Source organism: Aspergillus fumigatus, chromosome 2 (assembly GCF_000002655.1).
Source record: "Aspergillus fumigatus Af293 chromosome 2, whole genome shotgun sequence".
Taxonomy (NCBI): Eukaryota; Fungi; Ascomycota; class Eurotiomycetes; order Eurotiales; family Aspergillaceae; genus Aspergillus; species Aspergillus fumigatus.
This window is the reverse complement of record NC_007195.1, coordinates 943623-958822: the sequence shown is the minus strand read 5'-3', so window position 1 is coordinate 958822 and position 15200 is coordinate 943623. Positions and strand designations below refer to the sequence as shown.

Sequence of the window (15200 nt, the reverse complement as noted above, 5' to 3'; positions counted from 1 at the left end):
GCAGCCTGCCACCTGTATGAGCATCGCGCGGGGTAATTAATAGAAGAAGCCTAGGTTCCAACTGCCATTGCCAAGGTTAAGCAACCGATCCCCGGGAACAACCCCAGGCACCATAACCCTCCCAAGCGGTACCGATCATTCCTTAATACTACAAGCAAGAAGCAGGGACATAACGCGCCTCCAGTGGCGCCCGTCTTTCATGGCCACCAAGACACTTCTTCCTGGACCCTTTAGCTCAACTTCCCGGTTCATCTGCAGATCTGGCCAATTGTCTGTCCGTCGGCTAAGCTTGGTCCGAGGTCCACGCTCTAGGTGTATACAAGTACCACCAGTGCTCTGCGTCTGTCATCGTGCAAGATCCCAAGTTAGAAACTTCTCTTCTACGGTGCAATCATTGCAGTCCACTGGATCTTACAAAATGGCAGCTAAAAAGGGTGAGCGATCCAAGGCGCCACCGGCGACACCCAGGCCGAGCTCAAGGTTAGTACATGATACACCCCTTGTTTATCTTAATACCATCCTGATGGGGATCTGGAGGCGGTGGCTGTTATGTCATGCTGAGTGTCGAGTTTTCGTAACTTGCAATTATATAGCTAACATGCAACAGCGTCATCCTCATCTCCCCCAAAAATGAAGTCTTGTTACTGCATCGCGTCAAGACATCAACTTCATTTGCCTCAGCGCATGTATTTCCGGGAGGAAATCTGTCTGCTGAGGACGGGGAATGTCCCGCTGCGGAAGATCCAAAGAGGCATGAAGATGCGCAGTGGTACCGTAATGCTGCTGTGAGGGAATTGTTTGAGGAGAGCGGTATCCTGCTGGCGAGAGACAAGAATACAGGCGTCATGCTAGCCGTATCTGAGGCAGAGAGAGAAAAAGGAAGACGAGCTATCCATCAGCATGAGGTGACGTTTGTCGACTGGTTGAAGAAGCAGAATGCTGCAGCAGTACCGGATATAGGTGCGTTGTCATTAAGTCGGTCGATAAGTGCCGACACGTTCAGCTGATGGAGCTACAGAGCCTTTGATCCCGTTCACGCGGTGGATTACCCCTACAAACGTCCCCAAGCGGTACTCGACACAGATGTACCTCTACTTCCTACCTCTTCCAGCCGAGTCAGATCAGTCCGTACTGAACGAGATTCCTGCCGAAGGGGAACGGGAGGAAATTCAAGTTCCCACGAGCGATGGTGGAGTCGAAATAACGGAGGCTATGTTCCTGCCTGCAGCAGAATGGCTGCGGAAGGCCCAAAGCGGCGAAATCATCATGTTCCCTCCGCAGTTCCTTCTGTTACATCTAGTGTCGCAATTCCTTGACAAGGAACCGCGAGCGACAGCTTCGCCTGAGGAGTTGAGGAACCGACGGGCAGAATTGGTAGAGTTTGTCCATTCGGGAACACCGCCCTGGACGGAGAAATGTATCTCTCCTAAGATGCTCAAAATGTCCTCGGATGGACGGACTGTGTTAGCATTAGATCATCCCGGACCGGAGTTCGACGGCACAACTCGGGCTGGGGAGCCGGATCGGGTGGTGTATGTACAGTTCAAGCAGGGCGCTGCGCGAAAACTCGATGTTCGATGGAAGAAGGATGTATTTGCAGAGCAGGCGAAGAGCAGTCTGTAATGGCGCAGGACATAGCATACAAAAGAAAGAGCAGCGTGAGAAACCCACTAGTGAAGAGCTCCAGTCATTTGACGCTATCCCATATTTGGGTGTGTTGGTATTGTTCCTGGCAAAATCCCGCTTGGCGCAGACGCCACACACCACAGCACAGGCACCGCCACACAAGAAAATCAGAGCCCTCGATAAAGGATCACATGACCCACACAACCCGCTCGATTCTCAGTAGATTTTCACGACAGTCCGCCAATTGAACCCGCCAGCGCACCTACGTCTTCACCACCGTCGTCAACCTAATAACTCCTATCCAACCGTAAAAATGGAGAACGAGAAGGGAGAGATCGTTGATCTGTACGTGAATACTCATTCCTTCGCTGTTTTGCGCTTGAAGTGGTTTTATGGTGGTCCTGGAGCCGAGAATGACTTCGCGATTTGGGACAATGCACAAGAGGACAAGAGACAAGCTGGGGCGAGCTTCAGCCTTCATCATGGGAGTGTTGCAGAATAGTCCTTTTCCGCAGAGTTTTTCCCCGGCTTCCGGAAACCAGCAGAACCAGGAGAGAATTGTGAACCAAAAGCATTGAACATTGCAAAACGCACACAACTAACCTTTTCACTTCCTTTCTTACAGCTACGTCCCCCGCAAGTGCAGCGCCACCAACCGCATCATCAAGGCCAACGACCACGCCTCCGTCCAGATCTCCATCGCCAAGGTTGACGAGAACGGTCGCTACACCGGCGAGAACCAGAGCTACGCCCTCTGCGGTTTCATCCGTGCCCGTGGTGAGAGCGATGACTCGCTGAACCGCCTCTGCCAGCGTGACGGCTACATCCGCAACGTCTGGTCCGCCAGCCGTCAGCGGTAAACACGAGATGACTTTTCCTGGTGTTTGCGGTGCGAGACGGGTTGCTTGGATGTAAGTTCTACATCTTTCGAATCATCGTCAGCCAAACCGCATGCTGATTTAGATGTTTCGTGCGAATAGGAAAAGACGGGCCGTTAGATGAGTTACGTCTGGGAGTTGATGATGTCCGAAAATCATTTTCTTTTACCCCAAGTCAATGAAGACTGAAAAGTAATTTCATCCAATTCAACACCGTCAATTCATTCCATGCATAGGATTCTCATAGCTTCTCTTCTTCGTTCTTCCGATGGCGACCATTTTCAGGATGAGGGCTTTTTCTGTTGTAGTTATTGTCCTGTTTCCATCACATCCGGCACATCAAGGCTTCCTTGTCCACGGAATCGGATTGCGTATCGGACAGATATACATCTTGGTTCCATCCCATGAGCGAGGAGGTAGAAAGTAATCATCCAGCCGAATATCAGGATCCGCCTACTGAAGAGCCACTGTTGCAAAGAGCATGCGCTGGGGCACAGATACGGGTGGGACATACCATGTTTCGCGCTTCCTATATATGTAGCCCTACATTCTACATTCGATAAGCAGAACAGTTTGAATTAACATTGTAGAATCTATTCCTTTATGGTCATGCATTATCCCATAGCCCGTTAATGAAAGTATGTAGCGTTTTCTGTTTCAGAAACTCTTGAAAGAAATGTAGGATATCGAGTTTGATGCTATTCTCTTCCCTGTAATATCTCTCTACACATTCTCCATTTAGTCCTTCTCCAGTCGCACGACAGGGTTGGTCTCGATGAAGTTAAGGTCGACTTTGTGACCGAGAAGCTCTCGAATATTGCTCACTCCGTATCTGCGAAAAAAGAAACGTCAGTTCATAGACTCAAGGGAAAGTACGGCAGAACTCACTTAATCATGGTTGGTCTCTCGAGACTCAACCCCCATCCGTAGACTCTCATGTCCCTGGGAATGCCCATGGGCTCCAGCATCTCTGGTCTGAACATACCACTGTTTCCAATCTCGACCCACTTGCCCAGTCCTTTGTGGTAACCGAAAATCTCCATACTGGGCTCGGTGTAAGGGTTGTAGGCGGGCTTGAAGCGCAGTTGGTGGATACCCATCTTCGCGAAGAAGACCTCCATGAATCCAATCAGACCACCCAGGGTGAGACCGAAGTCAGCAATGACACCCTCAATTTGGTGGAACTCGGCCAAGTGCGTAGCGTCGACGGCCTCGTTACGGAAGACTCTATCGATACTGAAGTACCTTGCCGGCCGCGGGTTCGCGGCCAGTTTGTGCAAGACGTAGGTCGACACCGAGGTGGTGTGGGTACGGAGAACCAACCGAAGGGCTTCGTCCGCGTTCCAGGGGTAACGGTATCCAATCGAGCCGTACTTTCCGTTCTCGTGGACCTGGCGCACATTCTCCCAGTACTCTTTGTAGTCGAGGGGTTTCTCCGAGCTCACTACGGAGGCGGGATGAACGGATTTCAGACGGTGGGGATCGTTCAAGGGATCTTCACGTGGAGGGTCGGCGGTGGCAGGGTCTGAAATGTAGAATGTATCCTGAAGATCACGGGCGGGGTGTTGCTGAGGAACGTAAAGGGCGTCGAAGTTCCAGAATCCCGTCTCCACGAAGCGGTTGGTGGGCATCTCCTCAAAACCCATCTCAAAGAAAATATTCCGGAACTCCTGTCGCACCTTGTTGAGGGGGTGGAAGGCACCGGCCGGCGTAGGAGCACCCTTGGCCTTGAAATTGTACGGCTTCAGTGTAACCGTCTTCCATGACCCGTTTGCGAGCATTTCGGGCGTCAGATCGGTCTCCTCCTTTACAAACTCCTTGGCGAACTTGGGCCCCTTTGAAATCCGGAAGGTAAAGACCTTCTGCAGAGCAATCAATTTCCGACGCTTGAGATCCGCGACGGCCTTCTGATCGCTCAAGGTCTGCGTGTTCTTGACGGTCAACAGCTGCTCCCGGGTCTCGTCGACGATGGACTCGGTGTTCGGCCTTAACACATCCTTGTCCTTCTTGATCCAGCCTTTCTTGAATGCATTACCCTGGCCGACCTTGGCGTTCTCTTTTCCGACAATGCCAGGCAAATCACCGATCTTCAATCCGTCCATGGCCGCCAATACCGCCTGGAAGACCTTGGCTTCGTGACTGCCATTGGCGGCGATTTCCTCACCCTCCTTGGTCAAAGCAATGGCTTCTCTTTCCATTCTTTCATATTCGATCATACTTCGCGAGGCTAGACGGTCGAGCGCACTCTTAAGATCTAGTGAGGGGGTAGAGGGGAAGGCTTTGTCAGAGAGAATTGGGCCGTCGGACGCGGACAGGGCGTCCAGAATGGAGTTTGTCAGATCGGACGCCATGGCTGCAGCCGTTTTAGGAGAATAACAGAGGTCAAGATAAAGAACTGCGTGGCGGGGACTGTAACGAGAACTCTGGGATGTCGACCACTGTGTCTCCAACTAAATTGTGACTCTTTTCGGGCCCTCTTACGGGAGACAGTTCAAACCATAGACGCATTCACGTGATTCTATCCAGGTACCCCGCCATCATCATAATTAGTCATCATCAGCATAAGCCGTTATCTACTTCGTGCATCAAGTTCAATCATTCCACGTCTGAATCCGTTATGATACTGGAGAGGACCATAGATCCATGATATTGTCTTCGTGTACACTAATTTGGGGCTCGTGTCCTGGTCGCTTTTGTCTAGCCCATGAGACAAGAATCGTCCCTGGGGTCATGTTTCCGCTAGACATTCCACAGAATGCTTGAAAACCGACATCCCTACAAGCCGGGGCACAGGCTGGTCTAGCCCCAGTCTCAGCCAGTTGACAGCTCTGTCCTCATGATCTTGCTGGATGATGAGTATGCTCTCAGCCATGCAGCAAATTCCAAGGCACAGTCATTCCCCGTGACTGGTATGAAGGCGATTCGTCCGAAGGGTTTTGGCCGCGACCTGACTGTTCTTTTTCTTTCTATGGATTGGCTTGGAATTCCGACATGTCATACTTTTTGGACAGGACATGAAAAAATTCACTGGCTTTTACTTTGCTTTGAAGTCTATACAGGGAACAATCTATTGGAAACGGCAGACTTGTGCCTTGGCAGGAATCAAGGGACCAGAAAGAGGAATTGGGGCAATGCACAAGACGCATCGCTCATCACTGAAAGAGATCAGGCGAGCAATTAGGGCAGGGACGACGCAGGACTTCATGCTGTTCACTTCTGACTGGAACAATCTAGGTTAATGCAGAGTTCCAACATCTAACTTCCAACATGCGAGCAGGATCGAAAGGAGGACAGTAATATAAGTGAATAGTGGTGTTGTATCTTCCAGCCACTATTTTGTAGCTGACAACTGGCAATGACAAATATTGCGTGCTTACAACTCCGTAGGAATTCCTAGACGACAAGCATTTGGAACTCGTATTGACACCTTACGCAGCCCATGTGCGCCTGACAACTTACAATTCCAATATTGCTACTTGATACAGACTAGGTAGGCAGTTAGGCAGTTTTGTTTTTTTTTAGGCAAAAGTACCCTGGTACCTACCTTATCTGACTATGTTACCAGGAAACTTAGTTGCCTTGGTATTATTACCTTGGGAAGGCCCAGTCAGGAATAGTGCCATGGGTTCACTTCGAGTATATAGGTAGGTAGGCACCTAAATAATACAATGGTACCTAATTGGCTCGGACATTACAACAATGAATTTCCTTAGTAGATCCTGGTAACTACTTCGTTTTGAGTACGATATTCTGAGAAAATTTCATGGACATTGTAAGCGCATTTCAACTGCACATAGATGAAGATACCCAAGTACAGATCTTATGGTGCGGTACTTCCTTTTTCTGAACAATAGCTACGATTCGACAGAGTAGTTTGATAAAGACAGAGCTGGTACACCTCAACATGTCGATATATATACCTACTCTGTATGTACGCAGTAGTGTAGTGGTCGCATTTGTTAGTACGTTTCGGTCTAGCGAGCTTTGGCTTGGTTTGTTTATCAGTGCATCTCCATATGGCAAGAACCATAAAGGAACAAAGGAGTGCTACTACAGTGGCACTTAGAGTAGGTTCTCTAGTCTGCAGGTGGTTTAGTGTTAAGAGTTAGCGTTCGGTAAAGATTGGCCCTATCATGAAAGTAGAACGAACACTGAGACGAGCTGTCGAACGGTTTTCTCTAAGTGGATTTTTTTGCCACACTCATGTCTGAGGGGCGGAGTAGAGTGGGTAACAATTTTGAGGGTATGAAAAGTCTTTCGATGTATTTAACTAACTAATGTGGTAATTGAAGCTTAAAATTCTAATAGCAAATACGTAGAGAGGTTCCCTAGCTATGTTCATACGAGTTTTCCTTCATATGGAGAGTTGTCTGAGCATTGTCTAAGTATTTGGAATATTCATAAATTCAGCCATTTCTCCTCACTGTCCTGATGAGACAGTAAGGTGTGGTAGCCCAAAAGACGGACTGAACTTAGCTTAAGAACCAACTGGGGACACATGGGGTTTTGGGGCGTGATCGCCGTCGTTCTTAGTAGGTATCTACACGATGTGGCTGTGGCTGTGGCTGAAAAGTAAAGATCAGCAAAATGTAACGTAATCCACGGCCGAGCGGCGAATACGACTGAAGTGCGAATTTTCCCCGCAACCACCAAAATATTCAACTCGACCATTTTCAACGCGCCATTTTCTTTACTTTTATATATAAATATGCCTCTATCTAAGGAAGCCCGTATGCAGATGGCTATTACTGCATGGAAACAGCAAAAAGTCAAGTCAAAACTAAAGGCTGCCCAGATATTTGGTGTCCCTGAATCCTCCCTTCGCAAGCGGCTATCTGGAGTCAAACCACGAACAGAAACACGTGCAAATAGCCACAAATTAACAGCTACTGAAGAAGAGACTCTTGTTAAGCGACTATTGGATGCAGATAAGCGAGGCTTCTCAATTCGGCCAGAATTCCTGCGTGGAATGGCACAGATTTTGCTCTGTGAACGTACACAAGATTCAACAGCAGTCCTTGGAGTAAACTGAGCTTATTCCTTTACAAAACGTCGCCCTGAACTATGTACAAGATATAATCAAAGGATTACATACCAGAGGGCAAAACAGGAGGATCCTAAGGTTATCAGACAGTGGTTTGAGACTGTACGCAAAGCTATTCAAGAACACGGCATACATGAAGATGATATCTGGAACTTTGACGAAACTGGCTTTGCAATGGGACTCTGTATAACATCTAAGGTTATTACTGCAGTAGAACGCAGTGAGAGACCTCGTACAGTTATCCAAGGGAACCGCGAATGGGTTACAATCATTGAATGTATCAGTTCTAAAGGGACTTCTATACCGCCAGTGGTTATCTTGAAGGGAAAAGAACACCAGGCTGCTTGGTATCAAGAACCTAAGCTTCTTCAAGACTAGTTAATTGCAACTAGTAAGAATGGCTGGATAACAGATGAGATTGACCTCCACTGGTTAAAAGTTGTGTTTGAGCCTTATTCTAGGCGATTTTTAACTGGTGCAAAGCGGTTGCTTATCCTTGATGGCCATTCTAGCCATTTAACACCAGAATTTGATACATTCTGCAAGGAGAATGCAATCATCTGTCTCTGCATGCCACCACATACTTCTCATCTTCTCCAACCCCTAGATGTTGGGGTTTTCGGGCCGCTTAAACGCTCATACGGAAAACTAGTGGAAGGAATGATGGTTGCTGGAAATAACCACATTAATAAGGAAGATTTCCTGCATCTATATCCACCAGCACAAGATAAGGTGTTTAACCAAGCAAATATATGCAATGGCTTTACAGGAGCTGGTCTAAAGCCATTAAATGAAGAGCAGGTCCTCGGAAAGATCACTTTTCAACTTCGTACACCAACACCACTACTTGCTGAAGGCTCTATCTCTTCTGCCTTTCAGACTCCTCAGAATCCTCGCCAGCTTGATCACAAGGTCCGCACTATACAGAGAAGCATCCAAAAACGGAAGCTATCTAGCAGTCCAATGGCTCATATTCAGCATCTGGAAAAGGCCGCACAGATGGCAATGAATATGAATCTTCTTCTCCAAGAAGAAATCAAGGTCCTACGTGCTGAAAATGAGCGGAAGGTAAAGAAAAGGGTAAGAAGGCGTGCTATAGTAGGGAATGATGTCCTTTTATCTGTACAAGAAGGCTAAAATTGCGTTCAGCAGCTTGATACAGAGGTTAATAGCCAGATTGATGAGCCTACACCTATGTCTCGTCAGCGCGCTCCGCTAACCTGTAGTGGATGTTGGACTATTGGACATACTAGAAGAAGTTGCCCTAATAAATAGCTATCTATTCAACTAGTAGATAGTCTAATTAATGACACTGGTGGTTGAAAAACTTCAATGATAGGATGATTTGCGGCAAAAATTCGCACTTCGGTCGTATTCGCCGCTCGGCCGTGGATTACGTTAAATCAACCTTCAAATCCACCACAATTTCCGTACTTGAGGAGAATGATAGTGGGTTTCAAAAAGAGTAAAGTATGAAAGAGCGGCACACACATATTACGGTACTATGTAAAGGACGAAGGCTTTGACCTCGTTAAGACCCTTAAGACCCCGAGGAGTCATTGTGGCGTGGGCCAATGAAGATTTTTAATGGCAGGTACTCAGAAAATCACAGTACTCCACAGATAGGTATTGATCCCCGAGTTTGCTGGTATTATCGTCGGTATTATTCAGAGTGTGCTGGCATGAGAAACTGAGGTATTCCACTTCCGTACTTTTCTTGTTATCAACAGGGCAATTTCTACTACCGGATATCTGGCGACATTTCCTCCTGTAAAGAGCTTGAATGTTGCTGAGGAATGACACTCGCCTGTCCCTTCTCACCGGGGCACTTGATCATTTCTCCGTAATATCTAGCCCGATAAAGCTCCTGTTTCACTGGAGATTTCCTAGATCTCTCTAGCTAGGGCGCTAAATCCATTTAGATACAATCCTATTCCCACCCCCCCCAGAAAGGGCGCCAACGAGGCCAAACCCAAGCAAGACCCAATCATATTCTTTGATACCATACTGATAGACCCCTCAGTTGATCGGTTTCTCTTCCTACTCTTCCTGTCCGCCTGTTCCCTGCCAGGCTCCCATCCGCTCTCCTATCAAGTAGGTATGGAGTATTGTTCTCTTTCACGCACACTGATAGTTTTTGACGAGGCTGAGGCTCCTCCTCATTATCATCATTCTTCATACTGTATATTGTTGTCATTTTTGATATATTCTTTTTCGTTCTTTCACTTCCCGCTCTCTCCCCTCTCCAACCTCCAACTCACAACTCAATCGCTCCCCCCCTTTCGTCGCTGTATTTTTCCCCCACTACTTTGTACTGGCTTTGTTTTCCACTTACCAACCTAACTCTTTTTTTCCCTGCTCCGCGTCACAAACCCCTGTATTTTTCCCTCTGCGTGTCTGCGTGATCTCCGAATCCCATCACCCTCCCCTTCCCCTTGTCCTGCCCTGTTCTGTCCACAATTAATCCCAAGGAATCAATCCCGCAGAGGACTTGGACCTTTTTATCACTCAAGCGGGAGAACTCATCGCGTCTTAACTCTAGCTCATTGATTTCTAGATTCACAAGACGAACATCTCCATGTCGTCCTAGAAATTTGCTTGTTCCTTCGTGTCAGTAACACGACTTTCCGTCTGGTAGGTTCCCCGTTTGCTGAGCTTTGATGTGTCCAAGTCGTCGGGATCGACCTTTGCTGGTCTTTTCCTATTATGATTGTCGCTTATGATTGCCGTTTCATCTGTTCCCTTTCTACAACCGTCATATCTTCCCTTTGAGGAGGCAACGGCGCCTCAAGATCTGCTTTTACTCCCTACCCTTATTTGCTTCTCCTTCTCTTGCCTCAACTCCGCTTTGTAGCAAGCCCACCTAGCTCAGCTTGCTATCTCTGTTTGATGTCTTACTCGAGCCTTTATCCTTTTCATTCGTCATCTGCATTCTTCCTCTCCTTCCCTGCCTCGATGCCCTCGCGACTTATGCTCTCGTCTTCGACATCTTAGCACCTATTTATCTCCGCTTTTCCACATTTCTTTTTCCTCTTCCAAAATTGACCTTCTTACCTTGGTCCCTCGACTTGACTTTCAGACCATTCACAACACGATATTCTGCAAATTCGGCTATCCCTATGTCCCAAGTTAACTAATTTACAACAGACACAATGACTGGCGCAGACGAGACGCTCACAGCCGCCTCTGCCATTCTTCAAACCCTTGCAAGAGGCCCCGATGCTTCGATTTCCGATCCGAATTCTTCCCACAAAACTACCAATGGCTGTGATACAAAGTTCGCCAAACTACCAGGAGAGCCTAGCCAAGCAAAGGCGGCATTTGAATTTGAGTTGGAGGCTTTAATTCGACGTGTTCGCCATCTAGAGTTTCAAGTTGTCAGTCATCAACCATACCCCCGACCTGCCCCCGAGTTACCTTTGTCTTCCACCAAGAATTCTGATTTTCTCTGGCTTTTCGGGCTATCTCGCCTGTCCTCTCATGAAGGAGCTGCTTCTAACTCTTCTTGCGGCATGCAGCAGGAAACTTCAAGACGTCGTCAGAGAACAAGGAGAATCCGCCGCGAAGCGGAAGACAATGAGGCTGATGAGGCGCTCGATGACGACGACAGTGATGATGATGTAGACTCGAGAACTCGACTCGTTCGCGAGGAAGACATCAGTTATCTACGGAATCATGTACAGAAACAGGCAGAGGAAATAAGCTTCCAAAAAGACATCATCGCTCAAGTTCGCGACGAGCTTCTGCAGCAGGAGGAGCACACGCGACGGGCATTGACCAAGGTTGAGAATGAAGATGTAGTCCTGTTGGAACGCGAGCTACGCAAGCACCAGCAAGCCAACGAGGCTTTCCAGAAAGCCCTTCGGGAAATTGGCGGCATCATCACCCAGGTCGCAAATGGTGACCTGTCCATGAAGGTGCAGATTCACCCCCTGGAAATGGACCCTGAGATCGCAACCTTCAAGCGCACGATCAACACGATGATGGATCAGCTGCAGGTTTTTGGTAGTGAGGTGTCCAGGGTCGCTCGAGAGGTCGGGACGGAAGGTATCCTTGGTGGACAGGCTCAGATCACTGGGGTTCACGGGATTTGGAAGGAGCTTACAGAGAACGTCAACATCATGGCCAAGAATCTCACTGATCAAGTGCGTGAAATTGCGGCGGTGACGACCGCCGTGGCCCATGGCGATCTCAGTCAGAAGATCGAAAGTCGTGCACAGGGCGAAATCCTGGAACTGCAACAGACCATCAACACTATGGTTGATCAACTGCGCACATTCGCAACAGAAGTCACTCGTGTCGCTCGTGATGTTGGCACCGAAGGTGTACTGGGTGGACAGGCCCAGATCGAAGGCGTCCAAGGCATGTGGAATGAGCTGACTGTCAACGTCAACGCCATGGCAAACAATTTGACTACCCAAGTGCGAGACATTGCGACGGTCACCAAGGCTGTGGCCAAGGGTGATCTGACACAGAAGGTTCAAGCCAACTGCAAGGGGGAAATTGCTGAGCTCAAGAACATTATCAACTCCATGGTGGACCAGCTGCGGCAGTTCGCCCAAGAGGTCACCAAGATTGCCAAGGAAGTAGGTACGGATGGTGTTCTCGGTGGCCAGGCCACCGTAAATGATGTGGAAGGCACTTGGAAAGACTTGACCGAGAATGTCAACCGAATGGCAAACAACCTGACCACCCAAGTCAGGGAGATAGCCGACGTCACGACTGCTGTCGCGAAAGGTGATCTAACCAAGAAGGTTACGGCCAACGTTCAAGGTGAAATACTAGATCTTAAGAGCACCATCAATGGCATGGTCGACCGATTGAATACTTTTGCCTTCGAAGTAAGCAAAGTTGCCAGGGAAGTCGGCACAGACGGTACCCTCGGCGGCCAAGCCAAGGTCGACAATGTGGAAGGCAAATGGAAGGATCTCACAGACAACGTCAATACCATGGCCCAGAATTTGACGTCGCAGGTACGAAGTATTTCAGACGTCACGCAAGCTATCGCGAAGGGTGACCTCAGCAAGAAGATCGAAGTCCATGCTCAAGGAGAGATCTTGACTCTCAAGGTTACAATCAATCACATGGTGGATCGTCTTGCGAAATTTGCAACTGAACTTAAAAAAGTCGCTCGCGATGTCGGCGTGGACGGGAAAATGGGCGGTCAAGCCAACGTGGAGGGGATCGCGGGAACATGGAAGGAGATCACCGAGGATGTCAATACAATGGCTGAGAACCTAACTTCGCAGGTGCGTGCGTTTGGTGAGATTACCGATGCTGCAACCGATGGCGATTTCACTAAGCTCATCACTGTCAACGCTTCCGGGGAGATGGATGAACTCAAGCGCAAGATCAACAAGATGGTCTCCAATCTTCGAGACAGTATTCAGCGTAACACTGCTGCCAGGGAGGCAGCTGAGCTGGCAAATCGTACAAAGTCCGAATTTCTGGCAAACATGAGTCATGAGATCCGGACTCCCATGAACGGCATCATTGGCATGACACAGCTCACTCTAGACACTGACGACCTGAAGCCTTACACGCGCGAGATGTTGAATGTAGTGCATAACTTGGCGAACAGCTTGCTAACAATCATCGATGACATACTCGACATTTCCAAGATTGAAGCAAATCGCATGGTCATTGAAAGCATCCCCTTCACAGTGAGGGGAACTGTTTTCAACGCTCTCAAGACGCTGGCCGTTAAGGCCAACGAAAAGTTCCTCAGTCTGACATATCAAGTTGACAATACTGTACCGGACTATGTCATTGGCGATCCTTTCCGTCTGCGTCAGATCATTTTGAACTTGGTCGGCAACGCCATCAAGTTCACTGAGCATGGCGAGGTCAAGCTTACGATTCGCAAATCAGATCGAGAGCAATGTGCCCCCAACGAATATGCCTTTGAGTTTTCGGTCTCCGACACCGGCATTGGTATTGAAGAGGATAAGCTGGATCTCATCTTTGACACCTTCCAGCAGGCAGATGGATCCACCACACGCAGATTCGGCGGTACAGGTCTTGGCCTCTCTATTTCCAAGCGTCTTGTCAACCTGATGGGCGGTGATGTCTGGGTTACATCCGAGTACGGTCATGGCAGCACGTTCCACTTTACCTGCGTCGTGAAGCTCGCCGATCAGTCCCTGAACGTCATTGCATCACAGCTCATGCCGTACAAGCATCACCGGGTTCTCTTCATTGACAAGGGCCAGAACGGTCTTCAGGCGGAGAACATCATCAAGATGCTGAAGCAGCTCGAACTGGAGCCTATAGTAGTGAGGGACGAAGATCATGTTCCACCACCAGAAATTCAAGATCCGTCAGGCAAAGAGTCGGGTCACGCGTACGATGTTATAATCGTGGATTCAGTGGACACGGCTCGCTTATTGCGGACCTATGATGATTTCAAATACGTCCCCATTGTCTTAGTCTGTCCCCTTGTTTGTGTGAGCTTGAAGTCAGCACTGGATCTTGGTATCAGTTCCTACATGACCACACCGTGTCAACCAATAGACCTCGGAAATGGTATGCTCCCAGCTCTGGAAGGACGATCTACGCCAATCACCACCGATCATTCCCGCTCATTTGATATTCTGCTTGCGGAGGACAATGACGTGAACCAGAAATTAGCGGTCAAGATCTTAGAGAAGCACAACCATAACGTCTCGGTCGTGGGCAACGGATTAGAAGCGGTGGAGGCCGTTAAGAAGCGTCGCTACGATGTTATCTTGATGGATGTACAGATGCCTGTCATGGGCGGCTTCGAAGCCACTGGTAAGATTCGTGAATATGAGCGAGAGGCCGGGCTTTCTCGCACACCTATCATTGCACTCACTGCGCATGCCATGCTGGGCGATCGCGAAAAGTGTATACAGGCTCAGATGGATGAGTACTTGTCAAAACCTCTGAAACAGAATCAGATGATGCAGACAATCCTCAAATGCGCAACCCTAGGCGGTTCCCTACTAGAGAAGAGTAAGGAATCCCGACTTTCCAGCAGTGGCGAAATCCACCACCACTCTGAAGGCAAGCGTCCTGGTATGGAGACAAGGTCCATCACAGCTTCAGGGTCTATCGATCGTGGCTTCTCAAGCCCCGCGGCTGCAAAAGATGATGAGATCGCCATGGAACGGGTCAGTGATTATCGCTCTCCAAAGGCCGTATGAGAAGACAATCGCTTATTGGACGTTTAGGCACTGCTACGATCGAACAGCTCGTGAGACATTTTGAAGAGACGCTTTCCTATTTATTCTCTCTTGCTGCCAACAGCCTTGATGCGAACATATACAGATATTTTTTGCGCGCTTGAAGGATGCGTTCTTCGCCTTGGCAATTTGGTCTGCCTTTCCCTTCTGTTCCGAGAATATGGTCTCTTGGTACCATCGCTCTCTGTGATCGAGCCATCTGCCATTCTTCGCCTTCAAATGCTTCTTTCTGTTCATTCTATTCGGAATCCATCTGCTTTGCATAGGCTCGTCGCTGGCGTTGTGTAGCCGCCTATGCAATGACCTTTACTTCCTCTCCCTTTCACATTGCCCATATCACAACCTGATTCTATTTCGGTCTTTATCTGTCGAAGCTTTATGTAAGGTGTCCGGCGCATGGAATCCATTGGCGAGGTTTTTATTTCACATTTGCGGCTTAGGATGAGA

General features: G+C 48.6%; 5 protein-coding genes across 5 annotated transcripts; 4 read left to right on the top strand and 1 right to left on the bottom strand.

Moving 5' to 3' along the window:
* The first annotated feature begins 32 nt into the window (after window positions 1-32).
* On the top strand, window positions 33-1706 carry AFUA_2G03600 (NUDIX hydrolase). Its single transcript, XM_077804067.1, has 3 exons — window positions 33-480; window positions 608-960; window positions 1019-1706. Exons 1-3 carry the CDS (start codon window positions 200-202, stop codon window positions 1621-1623), a joined length of 1239 nt encoding a protein of 412 aa, XP_077660231.1. The 5' UTR covers window positions 33-199; the 3' UTR covers window positions 1624-1706.
* Window positions 1707-1939: 233 nt separating this feature from the next.
* Window positions 1940-2486, top strand: rps21 (40S ribosomal protein eS21; the record flags this gene model as incomplete). The annotated part of the gene is made up of 2 exons (XM_744399.1): window positions 1940-1971; window positions 2252-2486. The coding sequence occupies 2 exons, from the start codon at window positions 1940-1942 to the stop codon at window positions 2484-2486; spliced, it is 267 nt and encodes an 88-aa protein (XP_749492.1).
* Window positions 2487-3242: 756 nt separating this feature from the next.
* Window positions 3243-6153, bottom strand: AFUA_2G03580 (phenylalanine--tRNA ligase subunit alpha; the record flags this gene model as incomplete). The annotated part of the gene is made up of 2 exons (XM_744398.2): window positions 3393-6153; window positions 3243-3336 (listed from the first exon to the last, which is right to left on the bottom strand). Exons 1-2 carry the CDS (start codon window positions 4853-4855, stop codon window positions 3243-3245), a joined length of 1557 nt encoding a protein of 518 aa, XP_749491.1. The 5' UTR covers window positions 4856-6153.
* A 1059-nt stretch (window positions 6154-7212) lies between these two features.
* Window positions 7213-8950, top strand: AFUA_2G03570 (uncharacterized protein; the record flags this gene model as incomplete). Its single annotated transcript, XM_077804066.1, has 4 exons — window positions 7213-7527; window positions 7603-7895; window positions 7941-8628; window positions 8888-8950. 4 exons carry the CDS (start codon window positions 7213-7215, stop codon window positions 8948-8950), a joined length of 1359 nt encoding a protein of 452 aa, XP_077660230.1.
* Window positions 8951-9614: 664 nt separating this feature from the next.
* Window positions 9615-14714, top strand: tcsC (putative two-component osmosensing histidine kinase (Bos1); the record flags this gene model as incomplete). The annotated part of the gene is made up of 2 exons (XM_744396.2): window positions 9615-10182; window positions 10696-14714. Exon 2 carries the CDS (start codon window positions 10701-10703, stop codon window positions 14712-14714), a length of 4014 nt encoding a protein of 1337 aa, XP_749489.1. The 5' UTR covers window positions 9615-10182; window positions 10696-10700.
* Between the last annotated feature and the right edge of the window lie 486 nt (window positions 14715-15200).

Coding starts and splice junctions, on each gene's coding strand:
- AFUA_2G03600 (XM_077804067.1), top strand. CDS start 200: ATGGCCACCAAGACACTTCTTCCTGGACCCTTTAGCTCAACTTCCCGG. Junction 481..607: donor ACACCCAGGCCGAGCTCAAG/GTTAGTACATGA, acceptor AACATGCAACAG/CGTCATCCTCATCTCCCCCA. Junction 961..1,018: donor TGCAGCAGTACCGGATATAG/GTGCGTTGTCAT, acceptor ATGGAGCTACAG/AGCCTTTGATCCCGTTCACG.